The sequence below is a fragment of the Leucoraja erinacea genome, chromosome 21, assembly GCF_028641065.1.
Source record: "Leucoraja erinacea ecotype New England chromosome 21, Leri_hhj_1, whole genome shotgun sequence".
Lineage (NCBI taxonomy): Eukaryota > Metazoa > Chordata > Chondrichthyes > Rajiformes > Rajidae > Leucoraja > Leucoraja erinaceus.
In genome coordinates, this window is record NC_073397.1 from 11,593,205 (window position 1) to 11,618,228 (window position 25,024).

Genomic DNA, 25,024 nt, shown 5'->3' on the forward strand with positions numbered 1-25,024 from the left:
CACCCCCCCAATAATGGCAATGATTCTTGTTCTATCGAGATTCACTTTTTAACACTTTATATCCCCCGTGATTATGGACACATTATACGAACCCTCCCTCGCCCTATCCCTTTCACTACAGGCCTTTCCTTCCCCTCTTTTCTTTTTTTCTTCCGCCTGGATCAGAAAATTACCAGTATATAGGGAACATAATCCTTCCTGTCACATCTCGTCCTATATATATATGATTATTGACCCTTTCAGAATTGATCTACACTCTACAATTTTGGAAAGGGCTTCGTATTGGAACAAGGTTTTTTGAGCGACAGTGGTCAAATAAACCACCCGGCCACACCCCACTTTTTTTTTTCCCCACGCGCCCCCCCCCCCCCCCCCCCTGAGTTGAGGTTCCCCCTTCATATGGGCGTGATGGTTCTCAGGCTGAAGGGAATTTCTGTGTTTAAATCTAAACTGACCCAACCTGAGAAAAGTTTCAACCGGACCCTTAGGCCTTATTACACAGTTCTAGCTGTTCATTATCTATAACATTTTTTAAAGTTCCACATTTAAATTCAGAGCATGTTATTTTAGTAGGTTATTAATAACTCAGGATTTAATTTGAATCTTGTTGTTACAACGGTACGGCAGCTGCTGAAATCTGGAAAAATGCTCCATTTTCTTTTTACTGAGAAAGACTAGGCACTGTCACAAAAGTTGTCTGGGATCCTAGCTATTTAATGACTATATCTACAATTTAGTAATTCATATGCTGCCTCAGATACACAGTCATCTATAAACTACAATGGGCTATGCCTTCTATCACTGGATAGCCACATGAGAGAATGTGATATTGATCAGTCATTCAACAATCAAAAAATGAAATAGTGCACAAGACTGTTTTACAATCAGCAATTAGTGGTGGAGCCAGTAGAACTGCTGCCTCACAGCACCCAAGACGTGGGTTTGATCCTGACCTCGAGTGCCATCTCTGCAGTTTGCACATTCTCTCTATGAACGCTTGGGCTTCCTCCGGGTGCTCAGGTTTCCTCCCACATACAGTGCATTCAGAAAGTATTCAGACCTCTTCACTTTTTCCATATTTTGTTACGTTACAGCCTTATTCTAAAATAGATTAAATTCTTTTTTTTTTAATCATCAATTCTAACACAAATACCCCATAATAAAAAACAGAGTTCTTTAAAATTAGGTGTTTACGAAATGTTTGCCAAAGTAAATTTCAAACAGTAATAACGAAATAATCACATTTACATAAGTATTCAGACACCCTTTACTCAGTACTTTTGTTGCCGGGCTCTCTCTGGGCCACTCAAGGACATTCGCAGACTTGTCGCGAAGCCACTCCTGCGTTGTCTTGGCTGTGTGCTTAGGAAAGTTGTCCTGTTGGAAGATGAACCCCCACCCCAGTCTGAGGTCCAGAACGCTCTGGAGCAGGTTTTCATCAAGGATCTCTCTGTACTTTGCTCCGTTCATCTTTCCCTCGATCCTGGCTAGTCTCCCAGCTCCTGCCGTTGAAAAACATCCCTACAGCATGATGCTACCACCACCATGCTTCACCATAGGTATGGTATTGGCCAGGTGATGAGCGGTGCCTTGTTTCCTCTAGACGTGACGCTTGGCATTCAGGTCAAAGAGTTCAATCTTGGTTTTATCAGACCAGAGAATCTTGTTGCTCATGGTCCGAGAATCCTTTAGGTGTCTTTTGGCAAACTCCAAGCGGGCTGTCATGTGCCTTTTACTGAGGAGTGGCTTCCGTCTGGCCACTCTACCATAAAGGCCTGATTGGTGGAGTGCTACTGATATAGTTGTTCTTCTGGAAGGTTCTCCCATCTCCACAGCGAAACTCTGGAGCTCTGTCAGAGTGACCATCGGGTTCTTGGTCACCTCCATGACCAAGGCCCTTCTCCCCCGATTGCTCAGCTCTATGAAGAGTCCTGGTGGTTCCAAAGTTCTTCTACTTAAGAATGATGGAGGCCACTGTGCTCTTCGGGACCTGCAATGCTGCAGAAATTATTTTAATACCCTTCCCCAGATCTGTGTCTCAGAGGTCGACGGACAATTCCTTCATCTTCATGCCTTGGTTTTTGCTCTGACATGCACTGTCAACTGTGGAACCTTATATAGAGAGGTTCCAAATCATGTCCAATCAATTTAATTTACCACTGGTGGACTCCAATCCAGTTGTAGAAACATTTCAAGGATAATCAATGGAAACAGGATTAACCTAAACTCAACTAGCAAAGGGTCTGAATGCTTATGTAAATGTGATATTTCAGTTATTTATTTTTAATTACTTTGCAAAAATGTCTAAATACCTGTTTTCGCTTCTTCATTCTTGGGTATTGCGAGTAGACTGATGATAAAAAAAAATGTAATCCATTTTAAAGTAAGGCTGTAACGTAACAAAATGTGGAAAAAGTGTCTGAATACCAAAGTACTGTACAAAATCTGCACTGTACCAAAGACATGAGGGTTTGTAGGTTAATTTGCTTCTGTTAATTGTCCCTAGTGTGTAGTGGATGAGAAAGTGGGATAACATAGAAATGTTGTGAACGGATGATCGATGGGCCGAAGATGTTTCCATGCTGTATATCTAAACTAAATAAATTAAAAAGTTTTTTTAGCTACATAAAAGCTTCCTTGCAATTCCTGATATAGTTCATTTATATCTAGCTCTGTTGATATTCTGCAAAACCATTCTTGCCACTGCAGTATAAACAGTCACAAGGAACTCCTAAATTCATTTAACCAATGACTTTTACAGCTTGACAGACTGGCATTCTCCAAGTCTCAGCTCGGCTTGAATCTGGATCTTACAGAAACCCATCAATAGTTAGAAGCTAGGATGATAGACCAATGCTCCTGAAACACCCATTTTGTCACACCGTTTATCAAAGAATACACTCAGATTGGCATCACAAGGAGAAAATTAAATGACAGATTAAAAGGCAATATTAAAATAACATAGCAACTGGATTCATGCTTAATCTTAATCTTAGAACCATCTTCCCAATAATTCAGAGAGAACAAAAGTGCAGAGGTTTAAATGCAAAATTGTCTGACATTACGCAGTTGGAAGCATTTGGCACACTTGCCTTCATCAGTCAGGGAAAAGACTAAAGGAGTTCAGGCATTATGTTACATTGGTACAAGACATTGCTGATATCACACTGACATATTGTGCACTGTTCTGGTCATCTGGCTGCAGGAAGGATATCGTTAAGCTGGAAAAGATGCGGGAAAGGCTTACAAGGCACACTGGGAATGGAAGGATTCAGTTAAAGATATTGAATAGGCTGGGGCTTTTCTCCTTAGAGCACAAGATGCTAAGGGCGAATCACCCTATGGAGGTACTTAAGGGCACAAGGGGCATAGATACAGTGGTTACAGTCTTCCCATTGTAAAGTTTGAAGATACGAGTCGAGAGGGGGAAGATATGAGTCAAGGGGGGGAAGATTTAAAGGGGACCCGAGGGGCAACTATTCCTCCAAGAGAACGGTGAAACGACAAATCAGAATATCTCGGGTAGATAAATTTGTCGGCACGGACAAGTTGGGTTGAAGGAGCCGTAACTGCATTGTATTTCTCTGCCCAAAACTATTGCCCTCAGTGCTAAGTCCCAGTGCCTTCTCCAATGAAGGGTCTATTCTATCATGTCAAATTGCTCAAAAATAATGAATATGAAAGCGTAAATGAAAAGATTGCAAATGTTGGATATCTGAAAACACAAATCAGAAAATGGTGGAAACAATAGGCCACACATTTCTGGAAAGAGTTCCTTTTGTCCTCTCCTATCTTCTCTAGAACTTTTTCTTTCTCTCTTTCCCATTTTTTAACAAAGGACCTTCAATCTGAAAGATTATCTCGTTTTGCTTTCCACAAATTGTGCCTCATCAACTGAGTGTTTCCATGATTTTGGTTTCATTTTATATGACAATAAAAGTTGAATTGCACTTAGAACAATTATTGAAGGTTCAGGAACATCAGTTAATGGGTAATAGCAGGTGTTATTAGAAACATAGAAAAATAGGTGCAGGAGTCGGCCATTCAACATGATCATGGCTGATCTAAAATCAGTAACCCGTTCCTGCTATTTCCCCCATATCCCTTGATTAACTGCATTTTATACATCATATTCAGTTCAAGTATCTCTCTAAAACAGAAACTACTGCTATACCTTACTAAACCCTGCTGCCGCCACTATTCCTTGGCATTGAAGAAGTTCTTCTCCCACCTCCACGGCCTCTCCCACCTCGGAAGCCTCCACGGAAACCTCGTCCATGAAGAAACTTAGCAGAGATTCCAAACGTTTCCGTATTAAGCTTTCTTTCTTCAGCCCATGTACGCCTATTGCAAAATGGGGGATGAAAGGAATTAATGAACTTCGGAATGCTAACGGTGAAAAAATGAAACAACTAGAATGTTTAAACAAGGAATAAACACCCAATAAATCTGATGTTTTTGACATGGGTTAGCAAAGCTTTCATTCTTGTAGTGTACCAGCACCACACTGCTCACTACTTCCTTCTGTCCAGTGTTAAGAAGTAAAACTGTGATAAGGAGGAGATATATGAATGCGAACAGTGGAACTGGCAGAATGAATAGGGTGGGAGAGGGGCGACAAGAGGGGGAATGCATGATTATTTTTAGTTTAGTTTAGAGATACAGTGCGGAAATAGGCCCTTCGGCCCACCGAGTCCGCGCCGACCAGCAATCACCCTGCACATTAACACTATCCTACACACATTAGGGACAATTTACACATACACAAAGCCAATGAATCTACATACCTGTATGTCTTTGGAGTGGGGGGGGGGGGGGGGACCGAAGATCTGAGTCGGGTTCGAACCCGGATCTCCGGTGCAGAAAGCGCTGTAACACAGCAACTCTACCTCTGCACACCCTTGAAATTAGAGAAATTAACATTCATGACGCTTGAGTAGCTTACAACCTAGCGGTATGAATGTTGATTTCTCTAATTTCAAGTAACCCCTGCAATCCCCTCTCCCGTCCCCTCCCACACCCTAGACGTCCTGCCAGTTCCACTGTTCACATCATATATCCTTTTCATTATCACCTCTTCCACAGCCAACAATGAACCAATGTGGGCTCCACCTTTTATTGGTCTTCATCGCCGACTCCACTTTGTTTAGAACCTGTCCATACCTCTAGTTTCCCTCCTCGGTGACTTTCAATCTGAAGGGTTTCGACCCAAAACGTCACCTATTCCTTTTCTCTAAAGATGCTGCCTGACTTGCCGAGTTACTTCAGCATTTTGTGTCTCTCCACAATCAACAAGTTCGTCTTCATATCTCCACCATTTCCAATAAGATTCTATCACAAGACTTATATTGTCCTCCCCTCCTGACATGCAAGACATTATTCTCTTGCAACTCCCCAGTCCAGTCTTCCCATGTCCACCATCCACAGGAAATGCAACATCAGTCCTTTCATTTCCTGCCTTCCCACCATCCATGGACAGGAACAGTCTTACCAGGTGAAGCATTCTATTTGAACGTCTCCCAGTCTCATGTCCTGACGGGCTGATCGCTGTGTGGGGTAGTAACACCCAAGCCCCCTCACAAGTTTCCAACTATCTGTTACTTTGTCACCATCCTACTTCCCTCTGTGGCTTCTTATATTATTACAAGACCCAATAAAAGTTTGGGGAACATTTATTCTGTCTGGACTGTCAAATTCTCCAATCACAGGTAATTCACTGTCTGCATTAAAACCTGATTGTCATTTGGTTCAGTTTATTGCAATTAGGATAATCTGGCCGAGTGGTCAGTTTCTATTCAATTGCATGGGATTCAAGGAGAGATAGCTGAATGGATACATAATTGGCTTCATTGAGAGAAACCGAGGATGATGGTGGAAGGTTGCTTCTTGGCCAGGAGGCCTGTGCTCAGCGGTGTGCTTCAGGGCTTGGTGCTGGGCCCATTGCTGTTTGACATCCATATCAATTATTTGAATGAGAATGTATATGACATGATTAATAATTTTGCAGATGATACAAAAGTGGACACGGTATTGTGAAGATGGTTGTCAAACATTGCAGCAAGATCTTGATCAGTTGGCCAGAGGAATAGTTGATGGAATTTAATACATAGAAATGTGAGGTGTTGCATTTTAGAAAATCTATAAAATGGGCAGGACCTACACAGTGAATGGTATGGCTCTGGGAAGTGTTGTAGAGCAGAGGGATCTAGGAATGCAGGTACATAGTTCTTTGAACTATGTTCCTTGTCACACGTGGATGAGGTGGTCAAAAAGACTTTTGGCACATTGGTCATCAGTCAGAGTATTGAGTATAGAAGTTGGAAGATCATGTTGCAGTTATACAAGACGCTGGTGAAGCCGCATTTAGAGTGTTGTGTTCAGTTTAGGGCCCAATGTTATAGGAAAGATGTTGTTAAGTTGGAAAGGGCGCAGAGAAGATTTACAAGGATGTTACCAGGACTCGAGGGTCCTAGTTATATGGGGAGATTGAGCAGGCTGGTCCTCTATTCCCTAGATCACATGGTGGTGGGTGTATGGAATGAGCTGCCGGAGGGAGTAGTTGAGGCAGGGACTATCGCAATGTTTAAGAAACAATTAGGTAGGTCCATGGATAGGATATGTTTAGAGGGATATGGGCCAAACACAAGCAAGTGGATCCAGTGTAGATGGGACATGTTGGGCAAGTTGGGCTGAAGGGCCTGTTTCCATACCTTATGACTACGACTTCAATAGCTGTAAATTAATCCGCCTCTGCTCTTGCTTTCTCAACTGCTGCCAAAACTGTTTTCTGAAGCGTGACAAATCAGCCTCCTTCACTCCAGCCTCAACTTTGCCATACAAAACCTTGATAATGTTTTGACTTTCATCAAATCCCACTTACTCGAGATGTCCATGCTCGCTACACTAATTATTAACGTGTACATACATTCTCAAATGTAAAGACTTTCACCTTTATATTCATATCTCTGCATGACCTCTCACCCATTCCCAATCACCAGCTCTGCAAGACACTTAAAATGTCACCTGCTAAAATTCCAGACACATTTGTGAAATTAAAACACGCGCCACTATCAGAAGCCATAACTACAACTCCCAAATTACAGCTTCTCTTCCTTAAACACCACCAGCTTATTATACTAATTCATAAATGTTCCTAATAAAAGCATGCCCTTTAACAAGCATCTAATCTTTTTGACCAATATCGTGTTGCTTGGTGCCAAATCTAGATACTATGCAGCTTTATAATAATTGGTTATTATATATGCGATACAGGTACAAGATGTACTGAGCTATCAGCAATCATGTGCAAAGACTGTGTTCTCAATATTTTCGGATCAATATTGTGACAAGCACTACACATCTCCACTAACAGACAAAATAAAAGTTAAAGCAAAGTGCTATTTTTAGGACTATGAATTAATCATAATATGTCCGATATAGTTATCAGTTAAATGGTACATACCCAGTATTTAGATCAGCTGTTTTTAATTAGATTTAAATTTGGATAACCACAATAATAAAACTCGGTTAAGTTATAATGAATATTACGACATTATTTCAACATCTTAATAGCTTGATTATTTTGACTATTTAACTTTCACTCCAGCTTTCCACTGATTTCCTGAAATAACATAAATTGGACTTTCATCTTTTAGGAATTCTCCCAACAGAAATACATATTCACATTTCCATATGGAGATCCACCTCTACACCTCTAACCCAGGAAGAAGCATTTCTCCTCTCTCCCAACAACTCTTCTTACCTCCAATATGTGCATTAGCTCTGTATCTTATGTCCAATTAAAACTGCAGCAGCATAGGCCAGATAAAGATAAATTACAATTTCCATTATGTTCCCCAGCCTGGATTTTAAAGTTTCTCAGTACTCTCACTTCCAAGAGGATGACAGGCAGTCCTTTGCATCTCACTTAAATGGAAAGGGGTAGGCAAAAAAAGTGGCAAGAGGTCATTGGCCCCTTATATCTGCTCTGTCATTCAACAAAACCAGAGCTCCTCTTTCACCTCGGCACAACTTTCCTGCACTAACATACTGTCTCCTAATTCCCTTAATATCTCGACACAAATTCAAATTTAGAACACTGAAATTTTAGATAACTTCCATAGCAGAGAGAAATTACATGACCCCACGTGCCTTAAAACCACCTCCATCGTGCCAGTGCCAAAACACTCCACTGCAGCAAGCCTCAACGACTTCCGCCCAGTTGCACTTACCCCCATCATCACCAAGTGCTTCGAGAGGCTGGTCCTGGCACACATCAAAAGCTGCCTACCCCCCACGCTGGATCCCTATCAGTTTGCCTACCGCAAGAACAGGAGTATGGAGGATGCCAACTCAACGGCACTTCACTCCGCCCTCTCCCACCTCGACAACAGAGACACTTACGTAAGAATGCTGTTCATCGATTACAGGTCAGCATTCAACACCATTATACCATCTAAACTGATCACCAAACTAGGTAACCTGGGCATCGATCCCTCCCTCTGCAACTGGATACTGGACTTTCTAACCAACAGACCACAGTCTGTTAGGTTAGACAAGCACACCTCTTCAACCCACACCCTGAACACCGGCGTTCCACAGGGCTGTGTGCTGAGCCCCCTCCTCTACTCCCTCTTCACCTATGACTGCACACCTGTACATGGTACTAACACCATCATCAAGTATGCAGATGATACAACGGTGATTGGCCTCATCAGCAACAACGATGAGTCGGCCTACAGGGAGGAGGTCCAGCACTTAGCAGCATGGTGCGCTGACAACAACCTGGCCCTTAACTCCAAGAAGACCAAGGAGCTCATTGTAGACTTCAGGAAGTCCAGGGGCGGCACGCACACCCCCATCCACATTAACGGGACGGAGGTGGAATGTGTTTCTAGCTTCAGGTTCCTGGGTGTTAACATCTCCGATGACCTCTCTTGGACCCACAATACCTCAACTCTGATCAAGAAGGCTCACCAGCGTCTCTTCTTCCTGAGGAGGCTGAAGAAGGTCCATCTGTCTCCTCAGATCCTGGTGAACTTCTACCGCTGCACCATCGAGAGCATCCTTACCAACTGTATCACAGTATGGTATGGCAACTGCTCTGTCTCCGACCGGAAGGCCTTGCAGAGGGTGGTGAAAATTGGCCAACGCATCACCGGTTCCTCTCTCCCCTCCATTGAGTCTGTCCAAAGCAAGCGTTGTCTACAGAGGGCGCTCAGCATCGCCAAGGACTGCTCTCACCCCAACCATGGACTATTTACCCTCCTACCATCCGGGAGGCGCTACAGGTCTCTCCGTTGCCGGGCCAGTAGGTCCAGGAACAGCTTCTTCCCGGCGGCTGTCACTCTACTCAACAACGTACCTCGGTGACTGCCAATCACCCCCCCCCCCCCCCCCCCCGCGGACACTCCTCCCACAGGAAAAACACTATGTCTGTATATATGCTAATGTAAATACTTATTCGAATCATATGCTATGTCGCTCTTCCAGGGAGATGCTAAATGCATTTTGTTGTCTCTGTACTGTACACTGACAATGACAATTAAAGTTGAATCTGAATCTGATCTGAATCTTTAAACACAAGCTGCAAACATTTAACGGCATATTAAAAAGCAAGTTTATATAATTAGGAACGCAAAGAATTTCACTCACTTCAATTTAATTTATCACAAATATATTAAACAGCACAAGCTTTACCTTGTCTTTGGCTCAGTAGAAATATTATCAAAGAATGATTTTGTTTTATCATAATAACAGTTGGGCCCAAGAGATGGCTCTTCCTTTTTTCCTTCAGGGCTTGGTGATTCAACAATTGAATCTCCCTTCTCTTCCTGGATGCTAAGGTCTCCTTTATGTACTATGTCATCTAAAAAGTTAAAGGTAATTTTTAGATATATAAGTTATATAATGTTAAGATTGCAATTGCACTTTTTTCTTCAGACCACATACAATCCCATTCAGTATCCATGCAGGAATTTATGCCACCACATACCCATCATTTATTTATTTGCCACTGTACCCCACAATTTAAGATTTGTGAAAGAAAAAAAAAAAAAATCACATGTGGTTAAAGTGCACATAGTGAGATTTTATACATTTTGGTTTCACCATGTAGAAATTTCAGCAGTGTTTATACATAGTCTCTCCATTTCAGGGCACTATAATGTTTGGGCCACATGGCTTCACAGGTGTTTGTAGTTGCTCAGGTGTGCCTCGTTAATGCTGGTATAAGAGAGCTCTCAGTACCTAGTCTTTCCGTCAGTCTTTCCATCACCTTTGGAAACTTTTATTGCTGTTTATCAACAGGAGGACCAAAGTTGTGCCAATGAAAGTCAAATAAGCCATAATGAGACTGAGAAACAAGAATAAAACTGTCAGACATCGGCCAAATGTTAGGCTTACCAAAATCAACTGTTTGGAACATCATTAAGAAGAAAGAGAGCACTGGTGAGCTTACTAATTGCAAATGGACTGCAGGGCTCTCGCTTAACTTTTTTTCCCTGTTGCCAGTCGGGCAACCTTGACAGCTTTTTAGGTTGCCAAATGACAGTTTAGGTGGTCATTTAAGACGGTTTGCATGAAACGTGTGATAATGTGCTTGAACGAAGTGCGTAGTTACCAGTTGGAATTCTGCTCAATGAAACATTCACATACAGGTACACAACCTTTTATCCGAAAGCCTTGGGACCAGACACTTCTCGGATTTCGGAATTTTTCGGATTTCGGAATGGAAGATTCTTAGCGTAGATTAGGTAGGTAGCGCGGGCGGCTTGAAAAGTCTGGAGCGGCTGCCTCCTCCCCGGAGACCGGGGAATCATTGTAAATCATTGCTTAAATGTTAGTCAGTTAGTTTGGAGGGATTTTATGTGGTGGGGGGGGGGGGTGAAGAGGGAAACTTTAATTCTTAGTTCCCTACCTGGTCGGAGAGGCGGGGAGCGGGCAATGCCTTACCAGGTTGCCGTGCAGTAAGCTCCGGAGCGCTGTGGCCGCCGACTCCCAACATCGCGGAGCTGGGGCTGCGGGCTTCCGGCCGCGGGCGGCGCCGGTTAGAGCTCCGACCCCAGCGAACTCTACCCCTGGCTGCACGGCGCTCCAAATCCAGCGTGGCCCGCGGCCGGACGCCCGCAGCCCCAGCTCCGCGATGTTGGGAGTCGGCGGCCACAGCGCTGGGATACCAGCGGGGAGCTGGCAATGCCTTACCGGGTCGCCGTGCGGTTAGCTCTGGAGCGCTGTGGCCGCCGACTCCCAACATCGCGGAGCTGGGGGCTGCGGGCAGCCGGCCGCGGGCAGCGCCGGATTTGGAGCGCGTGCAGCCAGTGGTAGAGTTGCCGGGGTCAGAGCTACAACCAGCACCGCCCACGGCCGGACGCCCGCAGCCCCAGCTCCGCGATGTTGGGAGTCGGCGGCCACAGCGCTCCGGAGCTTACTGCACGGCGACCCGGTAAGGCATTGCCCGCTCCCCACCTCTCCGACCAGGTAGGAGACTAAGAATTAAAGTTTCTCCCTTCACCCCCCCCCCTCCCCTCCTCCTTCACATAAAAGCCCTCCAAACTAAATTACTAAAATTTAAGCAATGATTTACAGATGTTTAAGTGGCTCCCCGGTCTCTGGGGAGGAGGCAGCCGCTACAGTAGTACAGACCTGGGTTGACCGTGGGTCGTTTCGGGTCATGTTTGGCGCCAAACGCGAGCTTTGGTGTGCAGACGACATCCTGGAAAAAATGTCCGGTTTTCGGAGCTTTTCGGTTTCCGGAACTCCGGATAAAAGGTTGTGCACCTGTATTATGTTCAAGAATGCTGGAAAATCGAAGGTAGACAAAAGTGCTGGAGAAACTCAGCAGGTGCAGCAGCATCTATGGAGCGAAGGAAATAGGCAACGTTTCAGGCCGAAACCCATCAGCCTGAAGAAGGGTTTTGGCCCGAAACGTTGCCCATTTCCTTCGCTCCATAGATGCTGCCGCATCCGCTGAGTTTCTCCAGCACTTTTGTCTACATTCACATATTATTTCTGCTTCAAATAAAGTCACAAACTAAACATATTCACCAATCAAGACATTATATATACCGCAATGACATGCAGCAAAATTATAATACAATATCTCAACTCTTTATACACATTGCAATTGATGCAAGCACGTTTTCTGTGAAGGATCGAAAATTACCATGACATGGCCATAGCATGCTATTGCTATTGGCACAGAAACACTCAGCTTCCCACATAATTTATCCATAACAAAATATACAGGTTGCAAGGGCATTTTTAAAGGCATTTTATGATAATAGCTGTTAAAACCGACTATATCCATCTGACAGGTTAAACATTACACTAACTGACAAGAGATGGCCAAAGGACATAACTGCAGGAAATGTTCTTTTGGTAATATGTTTAAAGGTGTCAAAACAAATAATAACATTGGGAATTAAAATACATTTGATTTCATTCCATTATCAAACTTAGTCAATGTTTGCTCTGAAGACCATGAAGCACAATAGGGTCAGGGGGTGTGTGAATCAGTGCGGGGTGGATAGATGGCGGTGGGGGCTTTGAATGGATGCGGAATGGCCATCGGTGCGGAATGGATGGATTGAGGCAGGTGAATTAGTACGTGTTGGTTGGAGTATGTAAAATTATGAGGGGAGATGTCAGTGGTGTTGAATGGGGGTTCAGTACGGAAAGGATGGGGGGGGGGGGGGGGGGGGGGGGATCAGTACAGGATGGATTGGGGGGGGGGGGTCAGCACAGGTCCAGAACAAGGGGTCACAGTTTAAAGATAAACGGGAAATCTTTTAGGACCGAGATGAGGAAAATATGTTTCACACAGAGAGTGGTGAATCTCTGGAATTCTCTGCCACAGAAGGTAGTTGAGGCCAGTTCATTGGCTATATTTAAGAGGGAGTTAGATGTGGCCATTGTGGCTGAAGGGATCAGGGGGTATGGAGAGAAGGCAGGTACAGGATACTGAGTTGGATGATCAGCCATGATCATATTGAATGGCGGTGCAGGCTCGAAGGGCCAGAATGGCCTACTCCTGCACCTATTTTCTATGTTCTATGAATGGGGGGGATCAGTACAGGATGAATTGGGGGGGGGAGGGGGGGTCAGGACAGTGTGGATCGGAGGGTCTGTGCAGGATGAATGGAGGATAACAACAGGATGAATGAGGGGATCAGTATAGGATGAATGGGGGATCAGTACGGGATGCATGAGGGGATCAGTACAGGATTAAAGGGGGGGGTCAGTAAAAGATGATTGGGGGATCAGTATGGGATGAATGAGGGGATCAGTACAGGATGCATGAGGGGATCAGAACAGGATGAATGGGAAGATCACTACAGGATGGATGGGGGGGATTGGTGCAGGGTAAATGGAGGGTGGGTCAGTAAGGGATGCATGGGGGGATCAGTGCAGTATGAATGGGGGGGAAGTGCAGGATGGATGGGAAGGGGGGTAAGTAAAGGATGAAAGGGGGAACCAGTGGAGGGGGGGTGGGTGGCAGGAGAATCAATGTGAGGTGGGTAGGGTGATGAATAGATGGGGGGGGGGGGGGGGGGGGGGGGGGGGGGAGTAGTAGATGGGGGGGGGAGCACAGGGGATGTCAGTGAGGAGGAGGGAATGGGGATCAGTGCAGGATGGAGAGGAGGGGGTCCCAGGAGAAGTGGAGGAGGGGGCGGAGAAGAGAGAGAGAGAGAGAGAGAGAGAGGGTGGGGTGGAAGGTGCAGAGGAGTTGGGAGGAAGGAAGGTCAGCACTCCTCGGACAACATCGCCCCGCTGCCTTAGCCGTCACTGTTCAACGCCAAAGTGCCGCCGCATCCTCGCCGCCGCCAGCTGACAGGAAGGTGCGGAGCCGAGCGGTGCAGCTCAAAGATCCTATAGCTCTGTCGTGCAGCTGCTTCAGACGGCAGAAGGAGGTCTCCGCCTCCCCCTCCCTCCTCCCGGCCTCGGCGTGCGGGAGGGGTTGTGAAAGCGCCGTTGGCGGATTTGCAAGCAGTGGCCGTTATCAGGGCGATAGCGGCCACTGCTTGCAAATCCGCCAACGGCGCTTTCACAACTCCTCTCGCACGCCGAGGCCGGGAGGAGGGAGAGAGCGAGGGAGAGGGACGTTCCTTCCGCCGGGTGGGGTGCGGGAGGAGGAGGCGATGGAGCCGCTGTGGCGGCCGCTGTTGCCGCTCATCATTTGCTCCAATCCTTCGCTACCACGCACCTAGTATCTTTGCCCCACAATCAAAGATACTAGACGAATACAGCCGCCGCCGCCGACACGAAACGTCACGTTCCTATTCTCCAGAGATGCTGCCTGACCCGCGGAGTTACTCCAGTTTTTTGTGTCTATCGGTATAAACCAGCATTTGATTGCCAAGCCGGGCAAAATGAGTCGGCATTTAGGTTGCCCGGCTGCATTTTGAGTGGTCAATGGCACCCTGGCGACCGCTAATTTCGAGCCCTGGACTAGCAGGCCAAGGAAGACCTCCACAGATGACAGAAGAATTCTCTCTATAATAAGGACAAATCCTCACACACCTGTCCGACAGATCAGAAACACTCTTCAGCAGTCAGGTGTGGATTTGTCAATGACCACTGTCTACAGAAGACTTCGTGAACAAACAGAAATACACAGGCCACACTGCAAGATGCAAACCACTGGTTAGTCGCAAAAATAGGACGGCCAGGTTCCAGTTTGCCAAGAAGTACTTAAAAGAACAACCACAGTTCTGGAAAAAAGGTCTTGTGGACAGATGAGACGAAGATTAACATATCAGAGTGATGGCAAGAGCAAAGTATGGAGAAGAGAAGGAACTGCCCAAGATACAATACAATTTATTTGTTGTCATTTGAACCTCATTGAAGTTCAAACGAAATTTGGTTTCTGCAGTCATACAACAAGAAAAGAACCAAGACACAACACAATTTACACAAACATCCATCACAGTGAATCTCCTCCTCACTGTGATGGAAGGCAAAGTCTTATCTCTCCCCTGCACTCCCCATTCTCCTCCCGATGTCAAAGTCAAAACTCCCGGCGGGCGATGGTAAATAAGTCCCGCGACCATTAAGGCCGCACTGGGTGATGCAAGACCGCGCTCCAGGTCTTGATGTTGAGGAGCCCCCGGCGGACGCTAACAACTCCCGCGGCCATTAAAGCTGAGCCGGGCGATGTAAGGCCCCGCTCCAGGTCATTTTCAACCCCGCAACTTGGGCGGGAGAAGTTGCCATTGCGGAAGTTCCGATAAGCGGTCTCCCACCAGGGACCCGCGAGCTCCCGATGTTACCGTCCACCAGGCCTGCGGCTGGAGCCTCCGAAACTCCGGGGTCGGGCCGCAGCAGCGCGCCACCACAGCTCCGCCCGTTCCGAACTCGGCCTGCCCCACGATGGTAAGTCAGCAGGCTCCGCGACTGGAGCCCCCAGGTCGTTCCGGTTGGAGGCCGCTCCACGGTGCTAGGCCCCAACGACAACAGAGACCCCAACAGGGAAAAGATTTTAAAGTTTCCCCCACCCTGCTCCCCTCACATACAGTTAAAAAAACACTATAAACTACACTCAACGGGACAAAGTAAATCAAAAAAAGACAGACGGACTGCAGAGGCCGCTGCGACATGGGTCGCGCTGCCCAAAGCATACCACATCATCTGTGAAACACGGTGGTAGGGGTGTTTTAGCCTGGGCATGTATGGCTGCTGAAGGTACTGGCTCACTTATCTCCATTGATGATACTACTGCTGATTGTAGTAGCATAATGAATTCTGAAGTGTATAGACACATCCTATCTGCTCAAGTTCAAAGAAATGCCTCAAAACTCAATGGCTGCCGGTTCATTCTACAGCAAGACAATGATCCCAAACGTACTGATAAAGCAACAAAGACATTTTTCAAAGCTAAAAGATGATCAATTCTTGAGTTGCCATGTCAATCACCCGAGCTGATCCCAATTGAGCATGCCTTTTATATGCTGAAGAGGAAACTGAAGGGGACTAACCCACAAAACAAGCATAAGCTAAAGATGGCTGCAATACAGGCCTGGCAGAGCATCACCAGAGAAGACACCCAGCAACTGGTGATTTCTTTGAATCGCAGACTTCAGTCATTGCATGCAAAGGATATGCAACAAAATACTAAACATGACAACTTTAATTCACATGACACTGTGTCCCAAACATTATGGTGCCCTGAAATGGGGGGGGAGGGGGGGGGGAGACTATGTCTAAACACAGCTGTAATTTCTACATGGTGAAACCAAAATGTATAAAAATCATAATCATACTTTATTATCCAAGTATGTTTTGCAACATACGAGGAATTTGCTTTGCCATAGTCATACTAATAAAAAGCAACTGAATACACAAAAAACATTTTAACATGAACATCCCCCACAGTGACCCCCCCTCCCCCCCCCCCCATTTCTCACTATGACGGAAGGCGAAAAAAAAGTTCAATCTCTTCCCTTCTTTGTTCTCCTGCAGTCGGGGAAGTTGAGCCTTCCATTGACGAGACGATCTTGACTCCCGTAGCCAACGGCGGGCCTCCTCGTCAAGGCGATCAAGCTCCTGCATCGAGGGGGATGATAGCTCCTCCGCGCCAGCAATAGGACCCTGGGTCGGGGCTTGTCGAACCTTCTGCGTCGTTGGAGCTCCCAACTCGGCCTCTCCCGAGACTGCGAGCCCTTGATGTTAAAGTTGGAGCATCGATGTTATTAAATACCATTTAATAAAATCTGACAATGTGCACTTTACCCACATGTTTTTTTTTCTATTACAAATCTCAAATTGTGGAGTACAGCGGCAAATAAATAAATGATGGGTCTTTGTCCCAAACATTATGGAGGGCACTGTATGCCTGCTCCTATAATTTTGCTGCTTTACTTGAATATTTTGTCTCTAGTGCCACCTATCTATTGCTGTACAAATCGCATGCAAATTCTTGAGGATTTTTTACTGCTCAAAATTAGAACAGAATATTTACTTAAACAGATTTAAAATTCACACCTTGCTCCCTGCTTAATCAAAGTGCGTGTGGTACACTTTTGTAGCTGAAATACAGAAGGTCGGGCAGTCCAAATGAGCATTAAAACAGACAATATCCACCTTGCACTGAATACACAAAGTTTAAAAAAATTAATATAAGTATAGCATATCTCCCTATCACATAGCCACACTTGCGGTATCAAATCAAAGCTAATCACCTCTGATGGTGAAGAAATAATGTTGTTATATCAACATGACTAAGACACTATTGAAAGAAACAAATTGCCAGTGTACAGTAACTTTAAAAATCACTTTTTATTTGTAGCAATACAGTACCTTTTATTTTTAATTTGTTTTGGAACTCCTTTTCAAACTCCTCCTTATTAAACTGAGCATTTGCACTTTCAAAATCAAAGTCCCCTTCAAACTTCATGGTTGCTTCTTTATTATTTCCTGAAAAGTTTTGTCCTCTTCCACGGTTTCTGACTCTTCTATTGCCTGAAATGAAGGTACACTTTTTTTGGTATTACAAAAGCAGTAAGTTTTGAAGAGTTGATGGAACAAGTTTAAACAAGCAAGAAACATAGAAAATAGGTGCAGGAGTAGGCCATTCGGCCCCTCGAGCCAGCACCACCATTCAATATGATCATGGCTGATCATCCAAAATCAGTACCTCGTTCCGGCCATTTCCTAATATCCCTTTATTCCCTTAGCCCTAAGAGCTAAATCCAACTCTCTCTTGAAAACATCCAGTGAATTGGCCTCCACTGCCTTCTGTGGCAGAGTTCCACAGATTCACAATTCTCTGGGTGTAAAGGTTTTTCCTCATCTCAGTCCTAAATAGCATATCCCTTATTTTTAAACTGTGACCCCTTGTTCTGGACTCCCCCAACATCGGTACATTTTTTTCCTGCATCTACCCTGCCCAATCCTCTTAAGAATTTTATATGTTTCTATACGATTCCCTCTCATCCTTCTAAATTCTAGCAAATACAATCCCCGTCGACCCATTCTTTCATCATACGTCAGTTCCGCCATCGCGGGAATTAACCCGGTGAACCTACGCTGCACTCCCTCAATAGCAATAATGTCCTTCCTCAAATTAGGAGACCAAAATTGCCCACAACTCTCCAGGTGCGGTCTCACCAGGGCCCTGTACAACTGCAGTAGGACCTCCTTGCTCCTAAGCTCAAATCCTCTTGAAATGAAGGCCATTGGCTTTCTTCACTGCCTGCTATACCTGCATGCTTACTTTCAGTGACTAATGTATAAGCATGCTTAATTTCAGTGACTGATGTACAAGCATCTGCTATGCCTCTGCCCACTCACCCAACCTATCCAAGTCACCCTGCAGCCTTATTGCATCCTCCTCGCAGCTCACACTGCCACCCAGCTTTGAGGCATCCACAAACTTAGACATGTTACATTTAATTCCCTCGTCTAAATCGTTAATATATATTGTAAACAACTGGGGTCCCAGGACCGAGCCTTGCGGCACCCCACTTGTCACTGCCTGCCATTCTGAAAAGGACCTGTTAATTCCTACTCTTTGCTTCCTGTCTGCCTAACCAGTTCTCTATCCATGTCAATACCCTACCCCCAATACCACGTGCTCTAATTTTCTATATTAATCTCTTGTGTGGGACCTCGTCAAAAGCGTTTTGAAAGTCCAGATACACCACATCCACTGACTCTCCCATATCCATTCTACTTGTTACATCCTCAAAAAATTCCAAAAGATTAGTCAAGCATGATTTCCCCTTCATAAATTCATGCTGACTTTGACTGATCCCATCACTGCTTTCCAAATGCGCCGCTATAACATCTTTAATAATCGACTCCAGCATCTTCCCCATTACCGATTTAAGGCTAACTGGTCTATCATTCCCCGTTTTCTCTCTCCCTCCTTTCTTTAAAAAATGTAGTTACATTGGTTACCCTCCAGTCCACAGGAACTGATCCACAGTCGAGAGAACATTGGAAAACGATCACCAATGCATCCACGATTTCTAGGGCCACCTCCTTGAGTTCTCTGGGATACAGATCATCAGTACTTGGGGATTTATCTACCTTCAGTCCCAACAGTTTACCGAACACCATTTTGTGACTAATGTGGATTTCCTTCAGTTCCTCCCTCCCACTAGATTCTCGGTCCCCTAGTATTTCCGAGAGATTGTTTGTGTCTTCCTTAGTGAAGACAGAACCAAAGTACACATTTAAAACTGTTCTGCCATTTCCTTGTTTCCCCATTATAAATTCACCTGACTCTGACTGTAAGGGACCTACATTTGTCTTCACTACTGATGCCTCAGGGACCTACAAGGCAAGATCATTTTCATATTCACATTCCAAGTTAGCTGTAATTGAGTTTTTCACAGGCATAGCACTAACAAGTATCAGAAACAATGGCAGCAATACCAAGAATTGAAAGTTCAGCTTTCCTCAACATATTTCTAGAGGCTAAACTGCTTTTTAAATTATACAATTGGTATTGGTTTATGATTGCCATGTGGACTGAGATTCATTGAACAGCTTTGTTTGTGTGCTATCGAATTAAATCAGATCATACTGTACACGAGTAAAATCAAGCCATACAAAAGGTAGTGCAAAGACAAAAGTGCAGAATACAACAACTCTAATTACTCTAATTTACTTTACACTCTACTGCATTATAGTGTCGTAACTACAGAGAAAACATCCAGAGTCCACATTGAAGGTAGGCTGGAAAATTAGGACTATACCATAACTTTTGGGAAGACTGCTCAGCAGTTTGATAACAGAGAGTTAGAAGCTAGTTAGAAACAAACCGAGTCTGATGGTATCTGCTATCAAGTTATGTATCTTCCGCCTGATGGCAGAAGGGAGAAGAGGAAGTGACCTGGGTGAAAAAGGTCCTTAATTATGTTGCTAACTTTCCCCCAAGGCAGCATAAGGTATAGATGGAGTCGATAAGAGGGAGGTTGAATCTGGTATGTGCGATGCACTGGGCTATATCCACAAAGTTATGAAAATTAGGGAAGGAACAACTTTATTAAAACAAATCAATCACCAGATACACTTCAGTTGTAGAAACTCCTATTTATTTTGTCACAACTGTTAGATATCTAAACTATCCGACATTAGATAACTTTGGAACTACAAAGCACTTCAACATTTTCTTTGCACTGGCTATAAAAAGTTCAGTATAAAACCTACAAGATCTCAAATCTTTACAAACAGCTGAGAACTCCCCCAGCGCTCAAAAACACAATACTGCAGTCAAATCAAAATTCATCCTTTCTACATTTTAAGTTCACTTTTTTTGAGCAGTAGCAGCTTTACTACTGCATCTGCATTTTGTTGTGTAATAAATTTCAGTTTTCTCTCGTCAATTATTTCTGAGTCTGAGTGCAAGTCATATATAAGATAACCAATCTGCCTCGCTAGTAGTCTCTAAGACTAATTTACACATACCGAATCCAGAAATAATTTTAAATAAAAAATAATGAAATGAGAGCTACTTTGGTTTTGAACCAGATTTTGATTGTTTTTAATAAAAATGCACAAATGTACTTAGATTTTGCACAGACACACAAATGGACAGCATACCCATAGTAAGGGGGAAAAAAATCAAAGTTTCATTCATAAGCTGAACATGAAGCAATGTATATTGAAATGGTGGTTGTGGTTAGCTTGTGCCTCTGCCCACGCAGTTTATGTGGAAATGTACAAATTACATCCATAAGATTACTTGTTGGATTTTTTCCACTTTGTATGTTTAGTAAGTTTTTATTTGCTCAACCCTGGTTTCACTGTCTGATTGCTACTCTGCAAAGCAATGACATAAGCAAAAGCCTACTAGTGGATTAACAAAATACTCACCTGACCGTCTCCTTTGAGGCTGAGGCTTTTTATTCTCATCATTCACTTGAGCTCGACTTTGTGTGAGAGACTGTGGGATAACTAGGGGAAAAGAAAAGATAGAATTCACTACCCTTTACTCTTCCTCAAAAAACAGTCAACATGCACAGCTTCATATTAGTGTTTGCCCTCACACTATGAGTTACTAACATTGCTGGCATCAGATTCAATAAAAAAGCAAATCAATAAGCAATCAAATGCAACCTCCTTTCTACAATATGCAATGCAGTTTATAGCTTTATCATTTAGACACAAAAAATTAATATGGCTAATGGTGCACATCTGAAAATCTCTTACCTTTCCTTTGCTCCAGTCCAATGGATTGCTGATTTATACTGGTAGGGATTTTATCTTGTTGAAGGTTCTTCTGATTAAGGCCCTCTGTGGGACTTGTCTGCACACCTTGTTCCACCATAGGACTTTGTCTTGGTGGCAAAAATGGAAAACCAGTAGCTGCTAAATAGAGAAATTTATTTCAGCAACTACAAACAGAGATTGAGTTTAGTCTACAACTTTGCATGCACTGGAGGAGATTCCAAAAATAATAAAAGATAAGAGCAATTATTAGTTAGCAGGAATGCAGGAGTGGCAAATGATCTTTGGTTAGTTAACTTATTTTCAGAAGTGCAATAAACAGATGAATGCATACTCATTTCAATTATTGGGCTTGTACCAGAATAATCAAGAAAGCTTATTATTTTTTACTAAATTGTACAGTTAAGATATATTCTATTTACAGATTATATGAGATCAAAAATCCCAACAGTCATAATGAACTAAACAGGTGAAATTTCATGATGTGCGCTATCCATAAACTGATGCTGCAGGTCCTCAATATACCTCAATGTACTACAGTTGGTGTAATGTATTCCTGACAATACAATAATAGTTTTGAAATGCCAGGACAGACCATTTTAAAAATCAACGTTCTCAATATTTTTCCATTATGTTACTAGATCTGCCGAGGCAACATAAACAGAATGAAAAACATTAGTCATTTTGAAATCAATGGTTTTCACATACTAATTCTGATGAAAGGTCATTACCAGTATTTAAAATTCAGAGCAATGTCAGTGGTGAAGTGTCAGCATTCATGGCAACCCCTGCCCAACACACACATTTGGAACTTCCACATACAGGCCCACCACGGATTATCCGGCAACTGGTGATCCAGCAGCTCCTTTAATCTGGACAAAATTACAATAGTGCACTTGAAATCCCCTTCAGAAGTGCTACCCCAAAAAAGTGGCGCCTAAGATGGATGAGGTGGCTCATCAGGACTCATCAGCCGATAGGCGAGTCGAATTTGTCCCCTGCCGCCGTGGCTCGGGAACTTCTACCCGGCCAGAGCCAGCACAGATTCATTTCCATAGCTAACTTTCTCGCATCCAATCGGCGGGTCGAATTTGGCCGGGGCTCTGAAATTTGTTCCCATAGCCATCTTCCGAGGCCGACTTTGCGGGTTGGTATCTTGCCTCCCAGGTGGCCTCAGCAGACTGTTCCGATACTGTTGGACTCCTCTTGGAGGTTATGACCTCTGTTGGCTTGGCAAAACAGATAATCCAGAAAGGCTCTTGAACCAAGGATGCTGCAAAATCAGTGGTGGATCTATAATTAGAGAAGTCTCCACCTTGTTGCCTGTGCTCCTCGCTGCTCAAATTCTGATCTTGGAATCCAATGGTAACATTTGGGGAGGGGGAGGGGATGGCAGATCTCAACCTCATCTGGACTTCGAGTTAATGGCCTGAAATCTGCTGATAACGCGTCTCAGTTGAAATTACGCAATTGCCAATTGTACATTCTGGACTAGGACCTGGGCGCATTCAGTGAAGCCCTGAATGACAACAGGGCATTGCATGATGTAATTTAACTACTGTGCAATGTCAGCAAAGACATGCTTTCAGGAAATTTCAAGCCATTAACTCTCACAACCCCCCCCCCCCCCCCCCCCAAAACACACATGCGCACACACACACACGTTGCTGCTTATCTCGAGAATTTCCAGCATTTACCTCAGATTTCTAGGATCCAAATCCACGTGCCATTTCAATATTTTATCCTTGATCACAAATAACTGGAAATCTCAAATGCTTATTTCCTTTACTTCACCTAGCATGAACCATCAAAATTGAAGTCATCTATTTAGCTGCCTCTGCCACTTCACATCCTTCCCTTAGAACAATAAACCAATCTGATGACCTCCCCCTTCAAACATTCTCTCTTGCCTTAGCATTAACATGGTATCAAAAAATCTGTCCCACATGAAATGAAAACACCCAGCTAGATGTCACCACCTCTCTCAGCAGTTCCATTATCACCAGTGTCACACTTCCTATTCAGCATCCTGTAATGGATGAGTAGAATTTTCCAAATACTGATAATTTTGACTCCTCTACAGACTGATCCCAACCACCAATTCGACTTCCGTCTCGGCAACTCCAAAACAGAAAGATACAAGAGATAACCCAGCAACATGAAAGTTTTATGGGTATTCAGAATGAGCGCCTCATAACAAGATTAAAGATTGAAAGTCATGATTTATCGTTCATGATGCAAGGTTAGAGCGAATAAATACTAAACCAGAGAAATTTACTGAAGGCAGCAGTGTGAATATACCTGGAGCAAAAAAATCAATGGGGAGAAGAGGAACATTTGCAGCTATGCATAAAGAGGCTGCAATTACTAAATACTGTTAAATACGCATCCCAGGTGCCATCTGGAGTAATAGCAGGGGTATTCAAATCTGAAGGACATGTGACTGCAGTATTATTTTTGACACCAAGCTTAACGATAACAACATTTGCATTGATAGCATTGTCCACGAGGAACAAAATCCTGGCTGCTGAGGCTCCTTTGGGGACCTGTATCAAAATTGTAAGAGCTCTTTAACAGGTTTCCAATAATTAATTGTGTACAGCTAGTTATGATTAGAACCACAGCAATACAAACAATAATTGGAAACACGCATGGTCATATTGCATCTGAGGAGAAATAAAGGGTTACATTCTACATCAATGAACTTCCAAGGCACTCAGAAAGCAGTGTCATTCCAACACAAAAGTTTCAAATCACATATCACAAAGCAATCTAGGTGGAAAACGTATCCGCAAAAATTTTGCTCGGTTTATCAACTGTCATTTTAAAATATTACAACATCAGTTAGCTCTAGCTCGTTATAAACATGATTAGCAGTGAATAATTAGGTTGGTAACAAGCATTCCAACTGCACTTCACTCTACCCAGCTAAAATTGCAAGATGATTTTCAAAAGGATCCTTGAAATGTCAACAGCTAATTATGTGGATCAAGATTACTTAGAATTAGGCGACTTAAACTATTAACTAACTTAAAAGGATGCAAACTTAAGTGAACCTAAATATTTGATCCTCAAATCAGAAGACCTCTCGCCAAAATAAAGTGTTCAGATTTCAAACTAATGTACGAGGCATATTTGTCTCTCAGCATGAGGTACAAAACAGATTTTCACTTTAGAAAAAATAAACAGTGATAGAGCTTCAGTTGCTATCAACTTGCAACTAGCCACCACTGGTGAAAGTGCTTTAACTTTCCACACAATTGCATTAGTTCAGAGCTGCCAAGTTTTGTCAGAGCATTTTAGTATTCGAGTATCTGAAAATCACTATTTTGCTGAAGAAATAGGTATTTTTACATGGTGCCATTTTGCTGAAAAAAGTGTTTTTTTTAATGTGCAGTCATACCCATGCAAGAGTACAAGAATGCGTAACTGTGCTACCAATTGACATGTCTTCTATGCACCTTACTTGACAGCGCATTCATTGCCATCTCTTTGTATACTGCTGTTTGAACGGCTGCCTCCTGCTTTTAGCACCAGATGATGATGTAGAAGCCATTTTGGAAGCCTCCCTCTCCTCTTTCCCTCCCTCTCCCTCCTATCCTCCCTCTCTTTCTCTCTCTCTCTCTTCCTTCACCTCCCTCTTTCCCTCCCCCTCTCTTCTTCCCTCTCCTTCCTTTTTTTCTCCCACCCTCCCACTCCCTCTCCCTCCCCTAACAGTCTGTGACCCATAGCGCTATGTGTAAAGGCCATAGCGCTATGTGTAAAGGCAATAGCGCTCCAGCTGGGAGCCCTATTTTTAGAACCCATAGCGCTGTTCGTTAAATTCCCATGCATTAAACTGACAGCGCTA

General features: G+C 43.9%; 1 protein-coding gene across 1 annotated transcript in view; it reads right to left on the reverse strand.

The window, feature by feature from the left end:
- Positions 1 to 4,138: 4,138 nt before the first annotated feature.
- lsm14b (LSM family member 14B) overlaps positions 4,139 to 25,024 on the reverse strand; it is a 33,927-nt gene continuing 13,041 nt past the window's right edge. The window contains 6 exon segments of the mRNA XM_055652128.1: positions 4,139 to 4,344; positions 9,700 to 9,868; positions 16,404 to 16,658; positions 17,296 to 17,457; positions 20,821 to 20,901; positions 21,157 to 21,315. Of these exon segments, the coding sequence (XP_055508103.1) occupies positions 4,179 to 4,344; positions 9,700 to 9,868; positions 16,404 to 16,658; positions 17,296 to 17,457; positions 20,821 to 20,901; positions 21,157 to 21,315 (992 nt within the window). The 3' untranslated portion in view covers positions 4,139 to 4,178.